Genomic DNA, 19,486 nt, shown 5'->3' with positions numbered 1-19,486 from the left:
CATACACAGTAAATGGTGGGGCACTGAGGAGTGCGGAGGAACAAAGGGATCTGGGAGTTCAGGTACATAATTCCCTGAAAGTGGCGTCACAGGTAGATAGGGTTGTAAAGAAGGCTTTTGGCATCCTGGCATTCATAAATCAATGTATTGAGTATAGGAGTTGGGATGTTATGGTGAGGTTGTATAAGACATTGGTGAGGCCAAATTTAGAGTATTGTGTGCCGTTCTGGTCACCTAACTACAGGAAGGATATCAGTAAGATTGAAAGAGTGCGGAGGAGATTTACTAGAATGTTGTCGGGTCTTCAGGAGTTGAGTTACAAGGAAAGATTGAAGAGGTTAGGACTTTATTCCTTGGAGCGCAAAAGAATGAGAGGAGATTTGATAGAGGTTTACAAAATTATGAGGGGTATGGACAGAGTAAATGCGAGTAGGCTCTTTCCACCTAGATTAGGAGAGGTAAGTACGAGAGGACACGGCTTTAGGGTGAAAGGGGAAAGGTTCAGGGGGAACATTAGGGGGAACTCCTTCACTCAGAGAGTGGTGGGAGTGTGGATCGAGCTGCCATCTGACGTGGTAAATGCGGGCTCACTATTAAGTTTTAAGAATAAATTGGATAGATACATTGACGGGAGAGGTCTGGAGGGTTATGGACTGGGTGCAGGTCAATGGGACTAGCGGAACAAAGTTTTGGCACAGACTAGGAGGGCCGAATGGCCTGTTTTCTGTACTGTAGTGTTCTATGGTTCTAAACCATTCCAGACCAGTTCTACTGACCAAAGCCAACAGGCGTTGCAACCTTGGGGTTGTACAGCACAGAAATAGGCCCTTCGGCCCATTGAGATGGTGCTGACTATCAAATGCCCACTTCCACCAATCCTACATTAATCCCATTTCTTATTCTCCTCATGTCTGGGACGTGGGAGGAAACGAAGCACCCGGGGGAAACCCACATGGTCACGGGGAGAGCGTGCAAACTCCACACAGACAGCGCCAGAGGTCGGGATCGAACCCAGGTCTCTGGAGATGTGAGGCAGCGGCTCTACCCAATGTGCCGCTGCCTGTAGATCTGTTTAATATGTACAGGGAGATCCAGTCACTTAACTCCGCTCAGGCTTGGCAGTTGCTGTACCACAGTCGTCAGTGACTTGTCAATTCCGGGCAGCGACCTTGTCTGTTAACGAGCGCTGAGGTTCTCGGAACATTCCATTCACGGTTAAAGATTACGAGGTGAAAAAGAGAAACAAAGGACTGAAAATGCTGGAATCTGGATGAAAAACATGATGATGCTGGAGGAACTCAGCAGGCCAGGCAGCATCCGTGGAGAAAAGCAGGCGGTCAACGCTTCGGGTCAGGACCCTTCTTCAGGACTGAAGATAGGAAAAGGGGAAGCCCGATATATAGGAGGGAAAAGCAGAGCAGTGATAGGTGGACAAACGAGGGGAGGCGGGGTGGGCACAGGGTGGTGATAGGAAAGCAGGCGGTCAATGTTTCGGGTCAGGACCCTTCTTCATTCCTGAAGAAACGTTGACCGCCTGCTTTTCTCCACAGATGCTGCCTGGCCTGCTGAGTTCCTCCAGCATCATCGTGTTTTTCATCCAGATTCCAACATCTGCGGTCCTTTGTTTCTCTAAGAGATTACGAGGAATCAGTTTTAACCACTTGGTGTCTGTGGGTAAGGCCAGCATTTTTTCCCATCCCTGGGCTGCCCCATTACAGGAAGGATATGGAGGCTTTGGGAGGGTGCAGAGGCGGTTCACCAGGATGCCACCTGGATTAGAGGGCATGTGCTATGAGGAGAGGTTGGACAAACTTGAGTTGTTTTCTCTGGAGCTTTGGAGGCTGAGGGGAGACCTGATGGAAGTTTATAAAATTATGAGAGACACAGATAGAGTAGACAGCTGGTATCTTTGTCCACAGGCTTGAAATGTCTAATGCTGGAGGGCATGCATTTAAGGTGAGAGTGGGTAAGTTCAAAGGAGATGTGTGGGGCAAGTTTTTTTTTACACAGAGAGTGGTGGGTGCCTGGAATGGGCTGCCAGGGATGGTGGTGGAGGCAGATACGATAGGTACGGCAACTGCTCTGCCCGGGACCGCAAGAAACTGCAGAGAGTTGTGGACACAGCCCAGCGCGTCACGGAAACCAGCCTCCCCTCCACGGACTCTGTCTGTACCTCTCACTGCCTCGGTAAAGCAGCCAACATAATCAAAGACCCCACCCACCCCGGACATTCTCTCTTCTCCCCTCTCCCATCAGGCAGAAGGTACAGGAGCCTGAGGGCACGTACCACCAGGCTCAAGGACAGCTTCCATCCCACTGTGATAAGACTATTGAACGGTTCCCTTATACGATGAGATGTCTTGACCTCATAATCTACCTTATTATGACCTTGCACCTTATTGCCTACCTGCAGTGCACTTTCCTGTAGCTGTGACACTTTACTCTGTATTCTGTTATTGTTTTTACCCTGTACTACCTCAATGCACTGTGTAATGAATTAATCTGTATGAACAGTACGCAAGACAAGTTTTTCACTGTACCTCAGTACAAGTGACAATAATAAACCAATACATGAATGTGCAGAGAACGGAGGGATGTGGACCTTGTGTAGGCAGAAGGGATGAGTTTAGTTTGGCATTTAATTACTAGTTTAATTAGTTTGACACAACATTGTGGGCTGAAGGGCCTGTTCCTGTGCTGTACTGTTCTGTGTTGGAACCACCACAGCCCGCACGGTGACACTGTCCCCTGCAGGCAGTGGTTACAAATGAGGAGGAGGCAGGATCATTTGAGAATCGACTGCACTTGTTTGTGTTTGGAGCTGGAATGGGAAAGTGGGCGGCTTTCAGCCCTCGAGAGACATAACTGCATCGGATGCGCTGTGACAGTCCGATAATTCACTGGCCATTCTGGGCAGTGCAGTGGCGCAGCTGGTAGAGACACTGCCTCGCAGTTCCAGAGACCCGGGTTCGATCCCAACCTCTAGCCCTGTCTGTGTGGAGTTTGCGCGTTCTCCCTGTGACCGTGTGGGTTTCCCCTGGGTGCTCTGGTTTCCCCCCACATCCCAAAGGCTGGTGGGTTAATTGGCTGCTGTAAATCACCCCCTCGAATGTGGGTGAGGGGTAGAATCTGTGAGGAGAATAATGAAAAGATTAAAGAAACGGTGATTGATGTTCAGAACAGACTCTGTGGGCCGAAGGGCTTGTTTCCGTCCTTTATCCCTCTGAATCTGGTTGGTGAATTCAGATCCCCAGCTGCCTCATTGGGACTTGATCTCGGGGAATCTGGGTGGACTCAGGATGTGGTTCAGTAACACAACCACCGTGCTGCCAAACCCCACTGGGTACTGACCAGTGGTCCATTGATGGTGGGGTCTTGGACAACAGGACCACCCTCTCCCGCGGTCTGTCTGCCATTTCAGACCCACTGTGACCTCTCCTTGTGCCGCCTACAGGTGAAGTGCTGGGATCTGACCACGCTGGACTGCTGCTGGACCCAGCCAACCCTTGGTGGCTTCGTCTACAGCCTGGCCTTCTCGCCGGTGAACATCGGCTCCCTCGCCGTGGGAGTGGGGGACGGGATGATCAGGGTGTGGGACACCATCTCCCTCCAGGGCCCCTACCACATCAAGACCCTCTGGCAAGGCATCAAGTCCAAGGTCACGTCGGTAAGTGTTTGTCTGTGTCCTGATGGGAAATGGGAGCAACAGGAGGCCACTCTGCCCTTCAGGTATGCTCTCCCAGTCAACAAGATTACAGCCAGCGTAATCCTGACCTCTGTTGCTGTAACCTTCATTGTTGTGCATGGCGACAGAGTGTCTGCTGCTAAAGAGTCATAGAGCAATACAGCATGGATACAGGCCCTTCGGCCCAACCAGTCCATGCCGACCACGGTGCCTACCCAGCTAGTCCCAATTTCCTACGTTCGGCCCATATCCCTCCAGGCCCCGCCCCTCCATGTACCTATCCAAGTGCTTCTTAACTGACACTATTGTACCTGCCTCACCCACTTCCTCTGGCAGCTCGTTTCATACACTCACCACCCTCTGCGTGAAAAAGTTGCCCCTCAGGTCCCTTTTAAATCTTTCCCCTCTCACCCTAAACCTATGCCCCCTAGTTTTGGACTCCCCTACCCTGGGGAAAAGACTATTACCGTCCACCTTATCTATGCCTCTCATAATTTTAAACATTTCTATAAGGTCACCCCTCATTCTCCTACAATCCAAGGAATAAAGGCCCAGCCTGGCCAACCTCTCCCTGTAACTCAGGCCCTCTAGTCCTGGCAACCTCCTCGTAAATATTCTCTGCACCCTTTCCAGTTTAACCACGTCTTTCCTATAACAGGGCGACCAAAACTGCACACAGCGCTCCAAGTGCGGCCTCACCAATGACTTATACAACTGCAACATAATATCCCAACTCCTGGACTCAGTGCCCTGACTGATGAAGGCCAGCGTGCTAAACACCTTTTCCACCACCGAGGCACTTGCAAAGGCCATTGTGTGTGCACTCCCTCATCACTATCTGTGTTGCATCTTCGAGTCCTGTAATACAGGAAACAATGCATCAATGGGAGGTTATTTAGCGGAACTCTAAACAGCCATTTGCAGCTTTATAAAATTCTAGTTAGACAGCATCTGGATTCTTGCGTTCATTTCTGGTCGCCCCATTACAGGAAGGGTGTGGAGGATATTGAGAGGGTGTAGGAGAGGTTCACCAGGATGCTGCCTGGATTAGAGGGCGTGAGCTATAAGGAGAAGTTGGACAAATTTGGGTTGTTTTCTCTGGAGCGGTGGAGGCTGAAGGGAGACCTGACAGAGGTTTATAAGATTATGAGAGGCATAGATAGAGTAGACAGCCAGTATCTTTTTCCCAGGGTCAAAATTTCTAATACGAGAGGGCATGCATTTAAGATAAGAGGGGGAAAGTTCAAAGGAGAGTATCAGTTCTGGTCGCCTCATTATAGGAAGGTTGTGGAAGCTTTAGAGAGGGTGCAGAGGAGATTTACCAGGATGCTGCCTGGATTGGAGAGCATGTCTTATGAGGATAGGTTGAGTGAGCTCGGGCTTTTCTCTCTTTGGAGAGAAGGAGGATGAGAGGTGACTTGATAGAGGTGCACAAGATGATAGGAGGCATAGGTTGACTGGACAGTCAAGAGACTTTTTCCCAGGGTGACAATGGCTAACACGAGGGAGCATAATTTTAAGGTGATTGGAGGAAGGTATAAGGGGGATGTCAGGGGTAAGTTCTTTACACAGAGAGTGGTGGGTGTGTGGAACACACTGCTGGCAGAGGTTGTGGGGTCAGATACATTAGGGACATTTAAGAGACTCTTAAGTAGACTCATGAATGATAGAGAAATGGAGGGCTATGTGGGAGGGAAGGGGAGATAGAGCAGGATGAAATGTCGGCACAACATTGTGGGCCAAAGGGCTTGTACTGTGCTGTAATGTTCTATGAGATGTGCAGGGCAAATTTTTTCTCACACAGTGGTGGGTGCCTGGAATGCGCTGCCGGGGTGGTGCTGGAGGCAGATACGATAGAGGTGTTTAAGTGGCTCTTAGATAGACACATGGATGTGCAGGGAATGGAAGGATATGGACATTGTGTAGACAGAAGGGCTTAGTTGAGTTAGGCAATGAATTAGATTGGCACAACATTGTGGGCTGACGGGCCTGTTCCTGTGCTGTACTGTTCTGTGTTCTGTGGAGATTGTATCGGGAGGGTGTAGACTTGACAAAGATTAAGTTGGGCTGAGAACTGGGGTACAACCCATGGCACTGGTACACGTGCTGGAGATGGGATTATTTTTCTTTAATCCTTTCCTGAAATTCTCCCAGTGATGATTTTGGACGTTTCTGGGTTACGTGCTCCCGTATTGACCTGAGCTCCGATTGCAGAACTGATATCGTGCAACTTCTCCTAAAAATTTTGCTGGAGACAGGAACACATTCAGCCGGTTGTATCCTTCCGAGCCCATATTCCCCTCTGAGGGTGCGTGTTACCTCCTTGTTACAGAGAGGAGATGCAAGAGGCTGGAATCTGGAGCCACAGACACCTGATGGAGGAGCTCAGTGGGTAGAGCAGCATCTGTCGGGGGGGGGGGAGGTGGTGGTGTGGTGGGGAAGGATTTCGAATGCCCCTGGTAAATCTCCCCTTACCCCATGATCCAGCCCACCTTCTCCGGTCTCTCTGTCGTTCCCGAGACTGGCCTTGGAGATCCATTGGGAATTTTGCTGGTGAAGTGCTTCCTCTGTTGCAGTTGTGTTGGCATCCGACCAAGGAGAGCTTGCTGGCGTTCGGAACAGAAGATGGCAAAGTCGGCATTTATGAAATCTACTCGAACAAGTAAGCTTCATTTATATAGCACCATCCACCAGTGCTCTCCCCTGCCTCCCGCGAGTGTGACGCAGCCCTTTCTCTCCTGGGTAAGAGGGTGGCTTGCACTCTCTCACTGCTGTGTCAGATCCAGGTCTCCTGTATCACTTGGGAGACTAGGGCGCAGTATCCAGGCCAGCACTCCCAATGCAGTCCTGGAATCATAGAGCACCACAGCACAGAAACAGGCCCTTCGGCCCATCTAGTCCATGCCGACTTGATCTTCTGCCTAGTCCCATCTACCTGCAACAGGACCATACCTCTTGCAAACCCCTCCCATCCATGTACGTATCCAACTTTCTCTTAAACGTTACAATTGAATCCGCATCCACCACTTCCACTGGCAGCTCGTTCCACACTCGCACCACCCTCTGAGCGAAGAAGTTCCCCCTCAGATCCCCCTTAAATATTTCACCTTTCACCCGAACCCTATGTCCTCTAGTTCTAGTCTCACACAACCTGAGTGGGAAAAGCCTGCATGCATTCATCCGCTCTATACCCCTCATAATTTTGTATATCTCTATAAGATCTCCCCTCATTCTCCTGCACTCCAGGGAATAAAGTCCTAACCTATTCAACCTTTCCCTGTAACTCAGGTCCTCGAGTCCTGGCAACATCCATGTAGATTTTCTCTGCTCTCTTGCAAGCTTATTGATATCTTTCCTGTAGGTAGGTGACCAGAACTGCACAAAATACTCTAAATTTGGCCTCACCAACGTCTTATACAACTTCAACGTAACATCCCAACTCCTGTACTCAGTGCCCTGACTTACGAAGGCCAAAGTGCCAAAAGCTCTCCTTATGACCCTATCTACCTGTGACGCCACTTTCAAGGAACTATGGATCTGTATTCCCAGATCCCTTTGTTCTACCGCACACCTCAGAGCCCTAACTTTCACTGTGTAAGTCTTACCCTGGTTTGTCCTCCCAAAGTGCATCACCTCACACTTGTCTGCACTAAAGTCCATTGTCAGAGATGTCTCTGGAATTCAGATGAGAAAGGTTGAATGTCACATTGAACCCTCTTTGGTGAAAGGAAAACATCCCACTATCACTGTTGCACGATGCATTAGGGAGGTGAATTGGTCTTGATCACATTTGTGTTTGTGGGATCTTGCTGTGTCCAAATTGCCCAATGCAGTTTGTACACCACAACAGGGGGGAGAAACAGTGGACAAAAGAGGGGAGGTGGGGTGGGCACAACGTGGTGATAGGTAGATGCAGGTAACTCTGCTTTTCCCTCCTATATATTGGGCTTCCCCTTTTCCTATCTTCAGTCCTGAAGAAGGGTCCTGACCTGAAACGTTGACCGCCTGCTTTTCTCCACAGTTGCTGCCTGGCCTGCTGAGTTCCTCCTGCATCTTGTTTTTGTCATTTGTTCCTTATGTACATCCCCGTTGATCTCATTCTTAACTCCACACGGCCTCTGGGGGGCAGAGAATTCCACAGATTCCCAACTTCAAAGTGAAGAAATCCCCCACTTATTCAGGCCTCTTGTCCTGTGACTGTGCTCCTGGTTCCCAGCTCCCCGTCCCTGGAATCCGGCCTCTCCACACTTGCTTTCCCAATGTCTCCCAGAATCCCGGGTGTTCCTGTGAGAGCACCTCCCATTCGAGATGTTAAGATTTCTTTATTAGTCACATGTACATCGAAACTCACAGTGAAATGCATCTTTTGCGTAGAGTGTTCTGGGGGGCAGCCTGCAAGTGTCACCACGCTTTCGGTGCCAACATAGCATGCCCACAACTTCCTAACCCGTATGTCTTTTGGAAAGTGGGAGGAAACCGGAGCATCCGGAGGAAACCCACACAGACACAGGGAGAACGTACAAACTCCTTACAGACAGCGGCCCGTATTGAACCTGGGTCGCTGGCGCTGTAAAGCTTTATGCTAACCACTACACTACCGTGGACTTACTATGATATGCACGTCTTCATAGGCGCAGGTGCGATTAAAAACTTACTTGCAGCAGCATCACAGGCACACAGCATCGGATAAGCAGCATTCACAAGAAAATGATAAATGATTTTTACAAAAAGAACACAATTAAAACAAAAAAAAATAAGGTCCATTGTAGTGGAAAGTGGTCCCAGTGTTGCTACACTGAGGTAGTGATTAGGGTTGTGCCGGTTGGTTCAAGAACCGAATGGTTGAAGGGAAGTAGCTGATCCTGAACCTGGTGGTGTGGGACTTCAGGCTTCTGTACCTCCTGCCCGATGGGAGCTGCGAGAAGATGGCACGGCCCGGATGGTGGGGATCTTTGATGATGGATGTTGCCTTCTTGAGGCAGCGCCTCCTGTAGATACTGCCGATGGTGGGGAGGGATGTGCCCGTGATGTATTGGGCAGAGTCCACTACTCTCTGCAGCTTCTTGCGTTCCTGCACATATAAATTGCCGTACCAGACCATGACACAACGAGTCAGGATACTTTCAACAGTACAGCTGTAGAAGTTCGTTAGTGTTCGGTGACAAGCCAAACCTCCTCAGCCTCCTAAGAAAGAAAAGGCACTGTGTGCTTTCCTTATGATTGCATCTCTAAACTGGGAGTAGATGCCTCTTCTGCTCAATCTGTTGTCATGGAAACGGCCCCCTTCCCCCAGAATCCATTTGGTGATGAGGCAAGAACGTTATTGCCGGGTAGGAAGACACAGCGTTCTAGGCGCGATCTGGTCAACGCTCCGTCCAGTCTCAGGGGGCGGGATGGGGGAGGACTTGCCTGGTCAGAGTCCGAGCCCTTGGCCAACGTAAGCCAACGGGCTGCTTGTCTGTTGGGAGCAACAGCTGGTAACTTCCTCTCCTTCCTTTCAGACCTCCTCAGATTTCCAGCTCCTATCACAGGAAGACTGTGTACGCTGTGGCCTGGGGACCCCCTGTGCCTCCCGTGACTACAGGTGAGTCTTATCCCATTCCCCAATACAACGCGAGCGGTTACAGGCCCCTCTTACCTGGCCACACATGCCATCCCAAGTTCCTATCACTCGGCCCACTCAGTTCCGTAGCCATAAGATCATAAGGTACAGGATCAGAATTAGGCCATTCGGCCCATCGAGTCTTCTCTGCCATTCAATCATGGCTGTTTTTGTTTCCTTTCAACTCCATTCTCCCTGGTACTCAACCCCTTTACCAATCAGAAACCTATCAATCTCTGCCTTAAGTACACCCAACGACTTGGCCTCCACAGCCCTGTGTGGCAACGAATTCCACAGATTCACTGTCCTCTGGCTGAAGAAATTCCTCCTCATCTCAGTTTCAAAGGGACGTCCCTTTATTCTGAGGCTGTGCCCTCGGATCCTGGACTCTCCCACTGATGGGAACGTCCTCTCCACGTCCACTCTATCCAGGCCTTTCAGTATCCAGTAGGTTTCAATGAGATCCTCCCCTTCATCCTTGTGAACTCATCGAGCACAGGCCCAGAGACATCAAGCACTCCTCATACGTTAACCCTTTCGTTCCGGGGATCATTCTTGTGAACCTCCTCCAGAGCCAGCACATCTTTCCTTGGATGCAGGGTCCAAAATTGCTCTCAATATTCCAAATCTGACCAATGCCATCTGAAGACTCAGCAGTACATCCTTGCTTTTATATTCTCGTCCTCTCGAAATGAATACTAATGTTTTATTTGCCTTCCTTACTGCCGACTCAACCTGCAAGTTAACCTTAAGGGAATCCTGAACTAGGACAAGTCCCTTTGCGCCTCCGATTCCTGAATTCACTACCCATTTAGAAAATAGTCTACCTTAAAACAGTCTACACCTTTATTCATGCCAAAGTTCCCTCCCTCCCTCCCCCACTCCTTCCCTCCCTCCCCCACTCCTTCCCCCCCCCTCCCTCCCTCCCTCCCTCCCTCCCCCACTCACTCCCACCTCCCTCCCTCCCCCACTGTTCCCATCTGCCATTGGTTCCATGCTTCTCCGTCTTTTCTTGTCAGATTTCATCGTCTGCAGCCTCTGGCTCCTCGCCTCCCTCCCTACCCGCCTCTGGCTTCATCTGCCCATCAACTCCTCCTCCCCTGGATCCACCTATCACGTGCCAACTCCTGTCTCACCCCTTCCCCTCACCTCCTTACACTTTTCACCTCCCCTCTACACTCTTCCTCCCGAAGGAGGGTCTCGACCAGAAACGTCGACCGTCCCTCTGCCTCCGCAGACGCTGCCCGACCCGTTGAGTTCCTCCAGCATTTTTGCTCTGGATCCCAGCATCTGCAGTCTCTTGTGTTCCCCGTCTCTCCAAAACCAAACCCAAGTCAGTGCTTGAGAAACAAAGGACTGCAGATGCTGGAATCTAGATGGAAGAACAAGTGTGGCCTCCTCTACGTCGGCGAGACCAGACGCAGACTAGGTGACCGTTTGGCAGAACATCTGCGCTCAGGGCGAAAGTAGCAAATAGTGCTCCTCATAGCACATGCCCCCTAACCCAGGCAGCATCCTGGTGAACCTCTTCTGCACCCTCTCTAAAGCCTCCACACCCTTCCTATAATGGGGCGACCAGAATTGAATTGCAATACTCTAGGTGCGGCCTAACCAAAGTTTTATAAAAGCTGCAACGCAACTTCCTGACTCTTGAACTCGATGCCTCCACTAATGAAGGCAAGTGTGCCGTACACCTTGTTTACCATCCTATCAACCTGTATAGCCACTTTCAGGGAGCTATGGACTTGGACCCCAACATCCCTCTGCACATCAGCACTGTTAAGGGTCCTGCAATTAATAGTGTACTGTCCCCTTACATTTGATCTCCCAAAGTGCAACACCTAAGTCTTGGCCGGATTAAACTCCTCCTGCCATTTCTCTGCCCATACCTGCAGCAACTGATCTATGTCGTGCTGTATCCTTTGGCAATCTTCTACACTTGCTACCCTATTGACTTGTGTGGCCGCTTTCAGGGAGCTATGGACTTGGACCCCAAGATCCCTCTGTATGTCAAAGCTACGTAGATGGAAGTTGTTGTTGTTGCTTAACCCTTGCATTACCCGCGACGCTCACAAGTGGACCCTGCGCTTTCTCTCATCAGCTGGGACAGGAGATGGTCCGGCTCTGACCCTGTACAGCTGTGCGGGTGAGGGGATCATCCTCCAGCACAACCCTTGGAGACTGACGGCAGACGCTCAGGACATCAACCGGGTGATCCGGGAAACGAATGGGATCAAGGTAGGTCCACCGGAGGCTGCAGGCGCTTGAATCCGGAGCAGCAAAGGATCTGCTGCAGGAACTCAGCGGGTCGAGCAACATTTGGGGGCGGGGTGGGGAAGGAACTGCTGACGTTTTAGGTCGAAGCCCTGCAATAGGACTGAGAGGGGAGCTGGCCGGTATAAAGAGGTGCGGGGAGGGAGTGCTGAGACGGGTGTCTGAGGAAGGGTGAGGGGTGACGGGCAGAGGGAGCTAGCTCTGGGAGAGGGGGGCCAGGTGGAACTGGGAGACGGAGGCAGAACCAAAGAAAAGGGAAGATGAAGGCAGGTGTGGGGAGGGGGAGGTGAAGGCCGAGAAGGGCTGAAGGGTGAGAAGTGGGAGCACAAAGGTGGCTGATGCTGGAATCTGATAAGGAAGGAATTCCTCCCCTCCCCGTAGATGCTGCTCGACACGTTGTTCCTCCAGCAGATTGTTGCTTGTGGAAGATTTAACCGTTGAAAATGTCAGCGAATACCCAGAGGGTTGAGAAACAATCTATCGAAAAGCTAAGCAACAAATGTTAATGTAATACCCTCGTGCAGGATACCCTAGAAGTTAACCTCCAGGTTGAGTCATTGGTGAAGAAGGTGAATACAATGCTGGCATTCATTTCTAGAGGAATAGAATACAAGAGCAGGGGTGTGATGTTGAGGCTCTATAAGGCATTGGTAAGACCTCACTTGGAGCACTGTGAGCAGTTTTGGGCTCCTTATTTGAGAAAGGATGTGCTGATATTGGAGAGGGTTCAGAGAAGATTCACTAGAATGATTCTAGGATTGAGAGGGTTAACATATGAGGACCATTTGACGGCTCTTGGGCTGTACTCCTTGGAGTTCAGAAGGATGAGGGGGGACTTCATAGAAACATTTCGAATGTTAAAAGGCCTGTACAGAGTAGATGTGGTGAAATTGTTTCCCATGGTAGGGGAGTCTAGTACAAGAGAGCACGACTTCAGGACCGAAGGGTGCCCCTTCAGAACAGAGATGCGGAGAAACTTCTTTGGCCAGAGAGTGGTGAATCTGTGGAATTTGTTGCCACGGGCGGCTGTGGAGGCAAAGTCATTGGGTGTATTTAAGGCAGAGATCAATAGGTATCTGAGTAGCCAGGGCATCAAAGGTTATGGTGAGAAGGCAGGGGAGTGGGGCTAAATGGGAGAATGGATCAGCTCATGAAAGAATGGCAGAGCAGACTCGATGGGCCGAATGGCCGACTTCTGCTCCTTTGTCTTATGGTCTTATAAGTTGAACGTTTATAACGTAGACAGCTGAATGAGCTGAGAAACCATTGTGCCTGGGTCTCTCTCCACCTTGTGGCTTTTGGGGGGGGGGGGGTGGATTGTGTGTGAGATGCGTCTCCCTCCCTCTCACTCTCTCTTCCCCCTCTCCCTCCCTCTCTCCGCATTGTCCTCGTGTTATTGGTCTTGCACCCAGCTCTGTGTTTGACAGTTCAGACAGTTAACTTGCTTCATCCAGTTCCTCTCACTCTGAAACCGTCCCTCGATCTACCCTTCTCCCTGGGTGAGCCAGACCTTGCATTGTGTGTCAGCTTGATCACCTCATCGGCAGGAGCCAGATACACAGGGGCAGACCTCTCCTCCCAACCCAGGGTGCTGGCCTTGGGCAGTCTCACTGGTCCGCTCTTTGGACTGGAGGAACCCTTGCTGGAACACAACACCCTCATTGAGCTTCTGCAGGGCTTTTCTGAACTCCACCCTTGGTAATGTGGGGTGTACTGCAAATTTCAGCATTTAGTTACCACAGAATAATACAGGCCCTTCAGCCCAACCAGTCCATGCCGACCACTGTGCCCACCCAGCTAGTCCCAATTTCCTGCGTTCGGCCCATATCCCTCCAAGCCCCGTCCCTCCATGTACCTATCCAAGTGCTTCTTAACTGATACTGTTGTACCTGCCTCACCCACTTCCTCTGGCAGCTCGTTCCATACACTCACCACCCTCTGCATGGAAAAAGTTGTCCCTCAGGTCCCTTTTAAATCTCTCCCCTCTCACCCTAAACCTATGCCCCCTAGTTTTGGACTCCCCTACCCTGGGGGGGAAAAGACTTGCATCTACTCCTCTCATAATTCTGAATGTTTCTATAAAGGTCGCCCCTCATTCTCCTATGTTCCAAGGACTAAAGGCCCAGCCTGGCCAACCTCTCTCTGTAACTCAGGCCCTCCAGTCCTGGTAACATCCTCATAAATCTTTTCTGTGCTCTTTCCAGTTTAACCACCTCTTTCCTATAACAGGGCAACCGAAACTGTACACAGTGGTCCAAGTGCGGCCTTACCAACGACTTGTATAACTGCAACATATACTCCGATACTCAGTACCCTGATTGATGAAGGCTAGTGTGTAAAATGCCTTTTTCACCACCCTGTCTACCAACGTTGACTTGTGTCCCTGGTAGATGGGAGTACCTTTTCCCTTCAACTTCAAATGAAACCTGATTTCTCACTGTCCTATTTACCACAGTGGGACAATCTGCTGGGACAATACTTATGGAGCCTTAAAGGGGAGAGGACTCTTTCTAACCTGCAGGACTCGATATTGATTTCTCCAGTTTCAGATGGCTTGCCCTTTCTTTCTGTGCTACTGCAGTGCTGTTGGGGATGGAGTTCCAAGAATTAGATACGGCATTTGTGCAGGAACACTGATATTTTTCCCAGTTGTGATGGTGGGTGATTTAGTCATTGAGGCTCGTGTGGATGTGTTATAGAAAACTACAGCACAGTACAGGCCCTTCGGCCCACAATGTTGTGCTGACATTTTATCCTGCTCTAAGATCTATCTAACCCTTCCCTCCCACATAGCCTCCCAATTCTCTATCATTCATGTGTCTATCTAAGAGTCTCTTAAATATCCCTAATGTATCTGCCCCACAACCTCTGCCAGCAGTGCGTTCCACACACCCACCACTCTCTGTGTAAAAAAAACTTACCCCTGACATCCCCCTTATACCTTCCTCCAATCACCTTAAAATTATGTCCCTTCGTGTTAGCCATTGTCGCCCTGGGAAAAAGTCTCTGACTGTCCACTCGATCTATGCCTCTTATCATCTTGTACACCTCTATCAAGTCACCTCTCATCCTCCTCCTCTCCAAAGAGAAAAGCCCGAGCTCACTCAACCTATCCTCATAAGACACGCTCTCCAATCCACGCAGCATCCTGGTAAATCTCCTCTGCACCCTCTCTAAAGCTTCCACAACCTTCCTATAATGAGGTGACCAGAACTGAACACAATTTGAAAGGAATCTGCAGGGTCTGGTTTTCCCCTGCGCCTTCTGTCCTAGTTCTCCTCCGTTGTAGAGGTGGCAGGTTTGGGAGGTGCTGTCGGAGTAGCCTGGGCGAGTCACTGTGGTTAATTTTATCTGGAGTATTGCATTCAGTTCTGGTCGCCCCATCACAGGAAGGATGTGGAGGCTTTGGAGAGGGTGCAGAAGAAGTTCACCAGGATGCTGCCTGGATTAGAGGGCATGAGCTATAAGGAGAGGTTGGACAAACTTGGGTTTGTGGCAGAGGCCAAGGGGAACCTGATAAAACTTTATAAGATTATGAGAGGCATAGGTAGAGTAGACAGCTGGTACCTTTTCCCTCAGGATCAAACTATCTAATACTTGAGGGCATGCATTTAAGGTGAGAGGGGTAAGTTCAAAGGAGATGTGCGTGGCAAGTTTTTTTTACGCAGAGAGTGGTGGGTGCCTGGAATGCGCTGCCAGGGGTGGTGGTGGAGGCAGATACGATAGTTGTGTTCAAGAGGCTGTTAGGTAGACACATGAACATGCAGGGAGTGGAGGGAGATGGATCATGTGCAGGCAGAAGGGATTAGCATAGTAGGCTTTTAATTACTAGTTTAATTAGTTTGGCACAACATTGTGGGCTGAAGGGCCTCTTCCTGTGCTGTACTCTATGTTCTAGATGGCATGCACTGTGGCCCAGTGAGGGGAATGAATCTTTGAGGCAGTGGGCTGCTTTGTCCTGGATGGTGTCGAACTTCTTGAGTGTCGCTGGAGCTGCACTCTTCCAGGCAAACGCCAGCGCTGGGTGGGAACTGAATTCGCTGGAACTAATTCTCCAGATCTTCCCCTCAATCCTCCAGCATAAACTTCCAGGCCGCAGTGAGCTGAGTTGGAAACCTGATGGGACGGTCCTGGCGATCGGCAATGATGACGGGTGAGAAGAGCACCTCATTTATGAATGTTTTAGATTCAGATTAGTTACACCTGGGTGCAACGAACTTTCCCCAGAGCTCAGAGTAAACGGTGTACATGGTAATAATAAATACTGCGATGAGTGCAAGACAGCACTGTTTCTAAAAAAAAAGGATGTAGGCAAAAGGCAGGTAACTATAGGCCAGTTAGCTTAACATCTGTCATTGGGAAAATGCCTAAAGCTATCATTAAGGAAGAAATAGTGAGACATCTGGATAGAAGTAGTTCCATCAGGTAGACACAGCATGGATTCAGGAAGGGCAGGTCCTGTTTGACAAACCTACTGGAGTTCTTTGAGGATATGATGAGCACAGTGGATAGAGGGGAACAGGTGGATGTTGTATACTTGGATTTCCAGAAGGCATTCGATAAGGTGCCACATAAAAGACTTGTCTATAAGATAAGGATGCATGGAGTTGGGGGTAATGTGTTAACGTGGATAGAGGATTGGTTAACCAATAGAAGGCAGAGAGTTGGGATAAATGGTGTTTCTCTGGTTGGCAATCAGTGGTGAGTGGGGTGCAGCAGGGGTCGGTGCTGGGCCTGCAACTGTTGACGATATACATTAACGATTTGGAAGAGGGGACCGAGTGCAGCGTATCTGTTTGCTGATGACACTAAATTGAATGGAAAAGCAAATTGCACAGAGGATGCGGAGAGTCTGCAGAGAGATATAGACAGGTTAAGTGAGTGGGCAAGGGTCTGGCAGATGGAGTACAATGTTGGTAAATGCGAGGTAATCTGCTTTGGAAGGAAAAATAGATCAGATTTTTATTTAACTGGTGAAAGATTGCAGCATGCTGTTGTGCAGAGGGACTTGGCAGTGCTTGTGCATGAATCGCAAAAGGTTGGTTTGCATTTGCAACAGGTTATCAAGAAGGCAAATGGAAGGTTGGCCTTCATTGCTGGAGGGATTGAATTTAAGAGCAGGGAGGTTATGCTGCAACTGTACAGGGTACTGGTGAGGCTGCATCTGGAGTACTGCGTGCAGTTCTGGTCTCCTTACTTGAGGAAAGATGTACTGGCTTTGGAGGTGGTGCAGAGGAGGTTCACCAGGTTGATTCTGGAGATGAGGGGGTTAGCCTATGAGGAGAGATTGAGTCGCCTGGGACTATACTCGCTGGAATTCAGAAGAATGAGAGGGGATCTTATAGAAACGTATAAAATTATGAAAGAGATAGATAAGATAGAGGCAGGAAGGTTGTTTCCCCTGGTAGGTGAGACTAGCGGGCTGCCCCCAGAACACTCTACGTGAAAGATGCATTTCACTGTGTGTTTTGATGTACGTGTGACTAATAAAGATATCTTGTAAAGATATAGAACAAGGGGACATAGCCTCAAGATTCGGGGAATAGATTTAGGACGGAGATGAGGAGAAACTGCTTTTCCTAGAGAGCAGTGAATCTGTGGAATTCTCTGCCCAGGGAAACAGTAGAGGCTACCTCATTAAATATATTTAAGACACAGTTAGATAGATTTTTGCATCATAGGGGAATTAAGGGTTATGGGGAAAAGGCAGGTCCACGGACAGATCAGCCATGATTTTATTGAATGGCGGAGCGGGCTCGATGGGCCAGATGGCCTCGTCCTGCTCCTATTTCTTATGTTCTTATGTAAGATTGTAGTGCCATCTGTGGTAGTGCAAAAAGAACTGGCACAGAAGAGTTGAGGCGTTGTCAGGAATGGTCAGAGCAGGCTTAAGCGGCCAAGTGGCCTTCTCCTGCTTTCCTATTGTTCTGTTGTGAATTTAATTTGGAATTCATGTGCAAGGAAGCCCAGCCGGTAACATTGAGGGCTTGACACCCCCCTCGGAAGGTTATCCAGATTTGGGTCTTTGACCTGCTCTAACACGAGGTTTCTGGTGTTTATCCTGGGAGCGCAGGAACATACCGTTGTCCTGGGCGGGATTTGTGGAGGATGTTTTATTGGATGTAAGAAAGGAAGCAGATCCCAGGAATTGGTGCTTCTTGGACCGGGGAGCACAGAATCTGAGCCAAAGACGGAAGGGAGACATTGGTTAAGCAATGAGTGGTTGGGATCTGAGGGGAGAGGAAATGGAGTCAGTCAGAGCTTTCAAAAAGGAACTGGATAGACACTTGAAAGAGAACAATTTGCGAGGCTATGGGGATGGTAATGGTGCAACTGTTCTACCAGGTACCAGCATAGATTAGATGGGTGGAGTAGCCTCTTCCTTGCTGAGGTGCTTCAGGAAAGCTGTTAGTAAACTGGAAAGAGTGCAGAAAAGATTTACAAGGATGCTGCCAGGACTTGGGGCTGAGTTACAGGGAGAGGTTGGACAGGTTAGGACTTTATTCCTTGGAGACTGACGGGTGTTATAGAGGTGTGTAAAATCATGAAGCGCATAGATAGGGTGAATGCATTCAGTCTTTTGTCCCCAGAGCTGGGGAATCAAGAACTAGAGGGCATAGTTTTAAGGTGAGAGGGGAGAGATTTAAAAGGAACTTGAGGGGCAACTTTTTACACGAAGGCTGGTGTGTATGTGGAACGAGCTGCCAGAGGAAATGGTTGAGGCAGGTACAATAATTTTTAAAAGACATTTGGATAGGTAAGATAAGATGAGATAAGATATTTATTTATTAGTCACGTGTACATCGATACGCACAGTGAAATGCATCTATTTGCGTTACTGAGAGTGTTCTGGGGGCAGCCTGCAAGTGTCGCCATGCTTCCGGCGTCAACAGAGCATGCCCACAACTTCCTAACCCGTACGTCTTTGGAATGTGGGAGGGAACCGGAGCACCCGGAGGAAACCCACGCAGACACGGGGAGAACGTACAAACTCCTTGCAGACAGCGGCGGGAATTGAACCTGGGTCACTGGCGCTGTAATAGTGTTATGCTGACTGCTACACTACTGTGCTGGTACATGGATAGGAAAAGGTTGAGAGGGATATGGGCCAAACGTGAGCAAGTGGGCTTAGATGGGCACCTTGGTTGGCATGGACCAGTTGGGCCGAAGGGCCTGTTTTCATGCTGTATGACTCTACCCTATCACCTCGCTTCTCTTGGTTGGGACCTGTTGCGTATTTCTTGTTTTGTTACCACATTGGGTGTCTCTGCTTTCTCCCTCACTAGGTCCATTGAAATCTTCCAGCCTCCGCTCCTGAAGCTGCTCTGCACCATCCAGACCCACCACAAGCTCATCAACGCTATCCGCTGGCATCACCCCCACAGCTCGGACCCCAACCTGGGCTTCCTGATCGCCTCCGGCTCCAACAACGCCGTGGTCTACGTCCACAACCTCAAGCCCGTGCTGGGTAACTCTCTGCTGTTCTCGTGTGTCCATTCACCCCCCCCACCCCTGCACTCGTCACCTCCTGTACAAATTCCTCGCTTCCGAGGGTCTCGCCAGCGACTCCAGCCCCTTCTGTCATCTCCTGCTGTCTCCTAACCCTCCATGTCAATGCTGACCTTTTGCCCATCTACACCAATCCCATTTGCCTGCATTAAGACAGTATCTGTCTACGCCTCGCCTATTGAAGTGTCTGTCTTAAATGCTTCTTTAATGTTGTTGTCACCTCATAGAACATAGAACAGTACAGCACAATACAGGCCCTTTGGCCCATAATGTTGTGCCGACCTTTAAACTTCGCCTAAGATTATCTAATCCCTTCCTCCCACATATCCCTCTATTTTAAATTCCTCCATATGCTTATCTAGTAATCTCTTGAATTTGACCAACGTACCTGCCTCCACCACCACCCCAGGCAGCGC

The 19,486-nt window shown here is 49.7% G+C and overlaps 1 protein-coding gene across 1 annotated transcript in view; it reads left to right on the top strand.

Moving 5' to 3' along the window:
* gemin5 (gem (nuclear organelle) associated protein 5) overlaps window positions 1–19,486 on the top strand; it is a 71,606-nt gene that overhangs the window by 15,457 nt on the left and 36,663 nt on the right. The window contains exons 8-13 of the mRNA XM_052013794.1: window positions 3,455–3,667; window positions 6,262–6,347; window positions 9,187–9,269; window positions 11,389–11,525; window positions 15,641–15,714; window positions 18,848–19,029. Of these exons, the coding sequence (XP_051869754.1) occupies window positions 3,455–3,667; window positions 6,262–6,347; window positions 9,187–9,269; window positions 11,389–11,525; window positions 15,641–15,714; window positions 18,848–19,029 (775 nt within the window). The remainder of the gene's footprint in view (window positions 1–3,454; window positions 3,668–6,261; window positions 6,348–9,186; window positions 9,270–11,388; window positions 11,526–15,640; window positions 15,715–18,847; window positions 19,030–19,486) is intronic.

Source organism: Pristis pectinata, chromosome 4 (genome assembly GCF_009764475.1).
Source record: "Pristis pectinata isolate sPriPec2 chromosome 4, sPriPec2.1.pri, whole genome shotgun sequence".
NCBI lineage: Eukaryota > Metazoa > Chordata > Chondrichthyes > Rhinopristiformes > Pristidae > Pristis > Pristis pectinata.
Note: the sequence above shows the minus strand (reverse complement) of the source record. Positions and strands in the feature narration are given on the sequence as shown.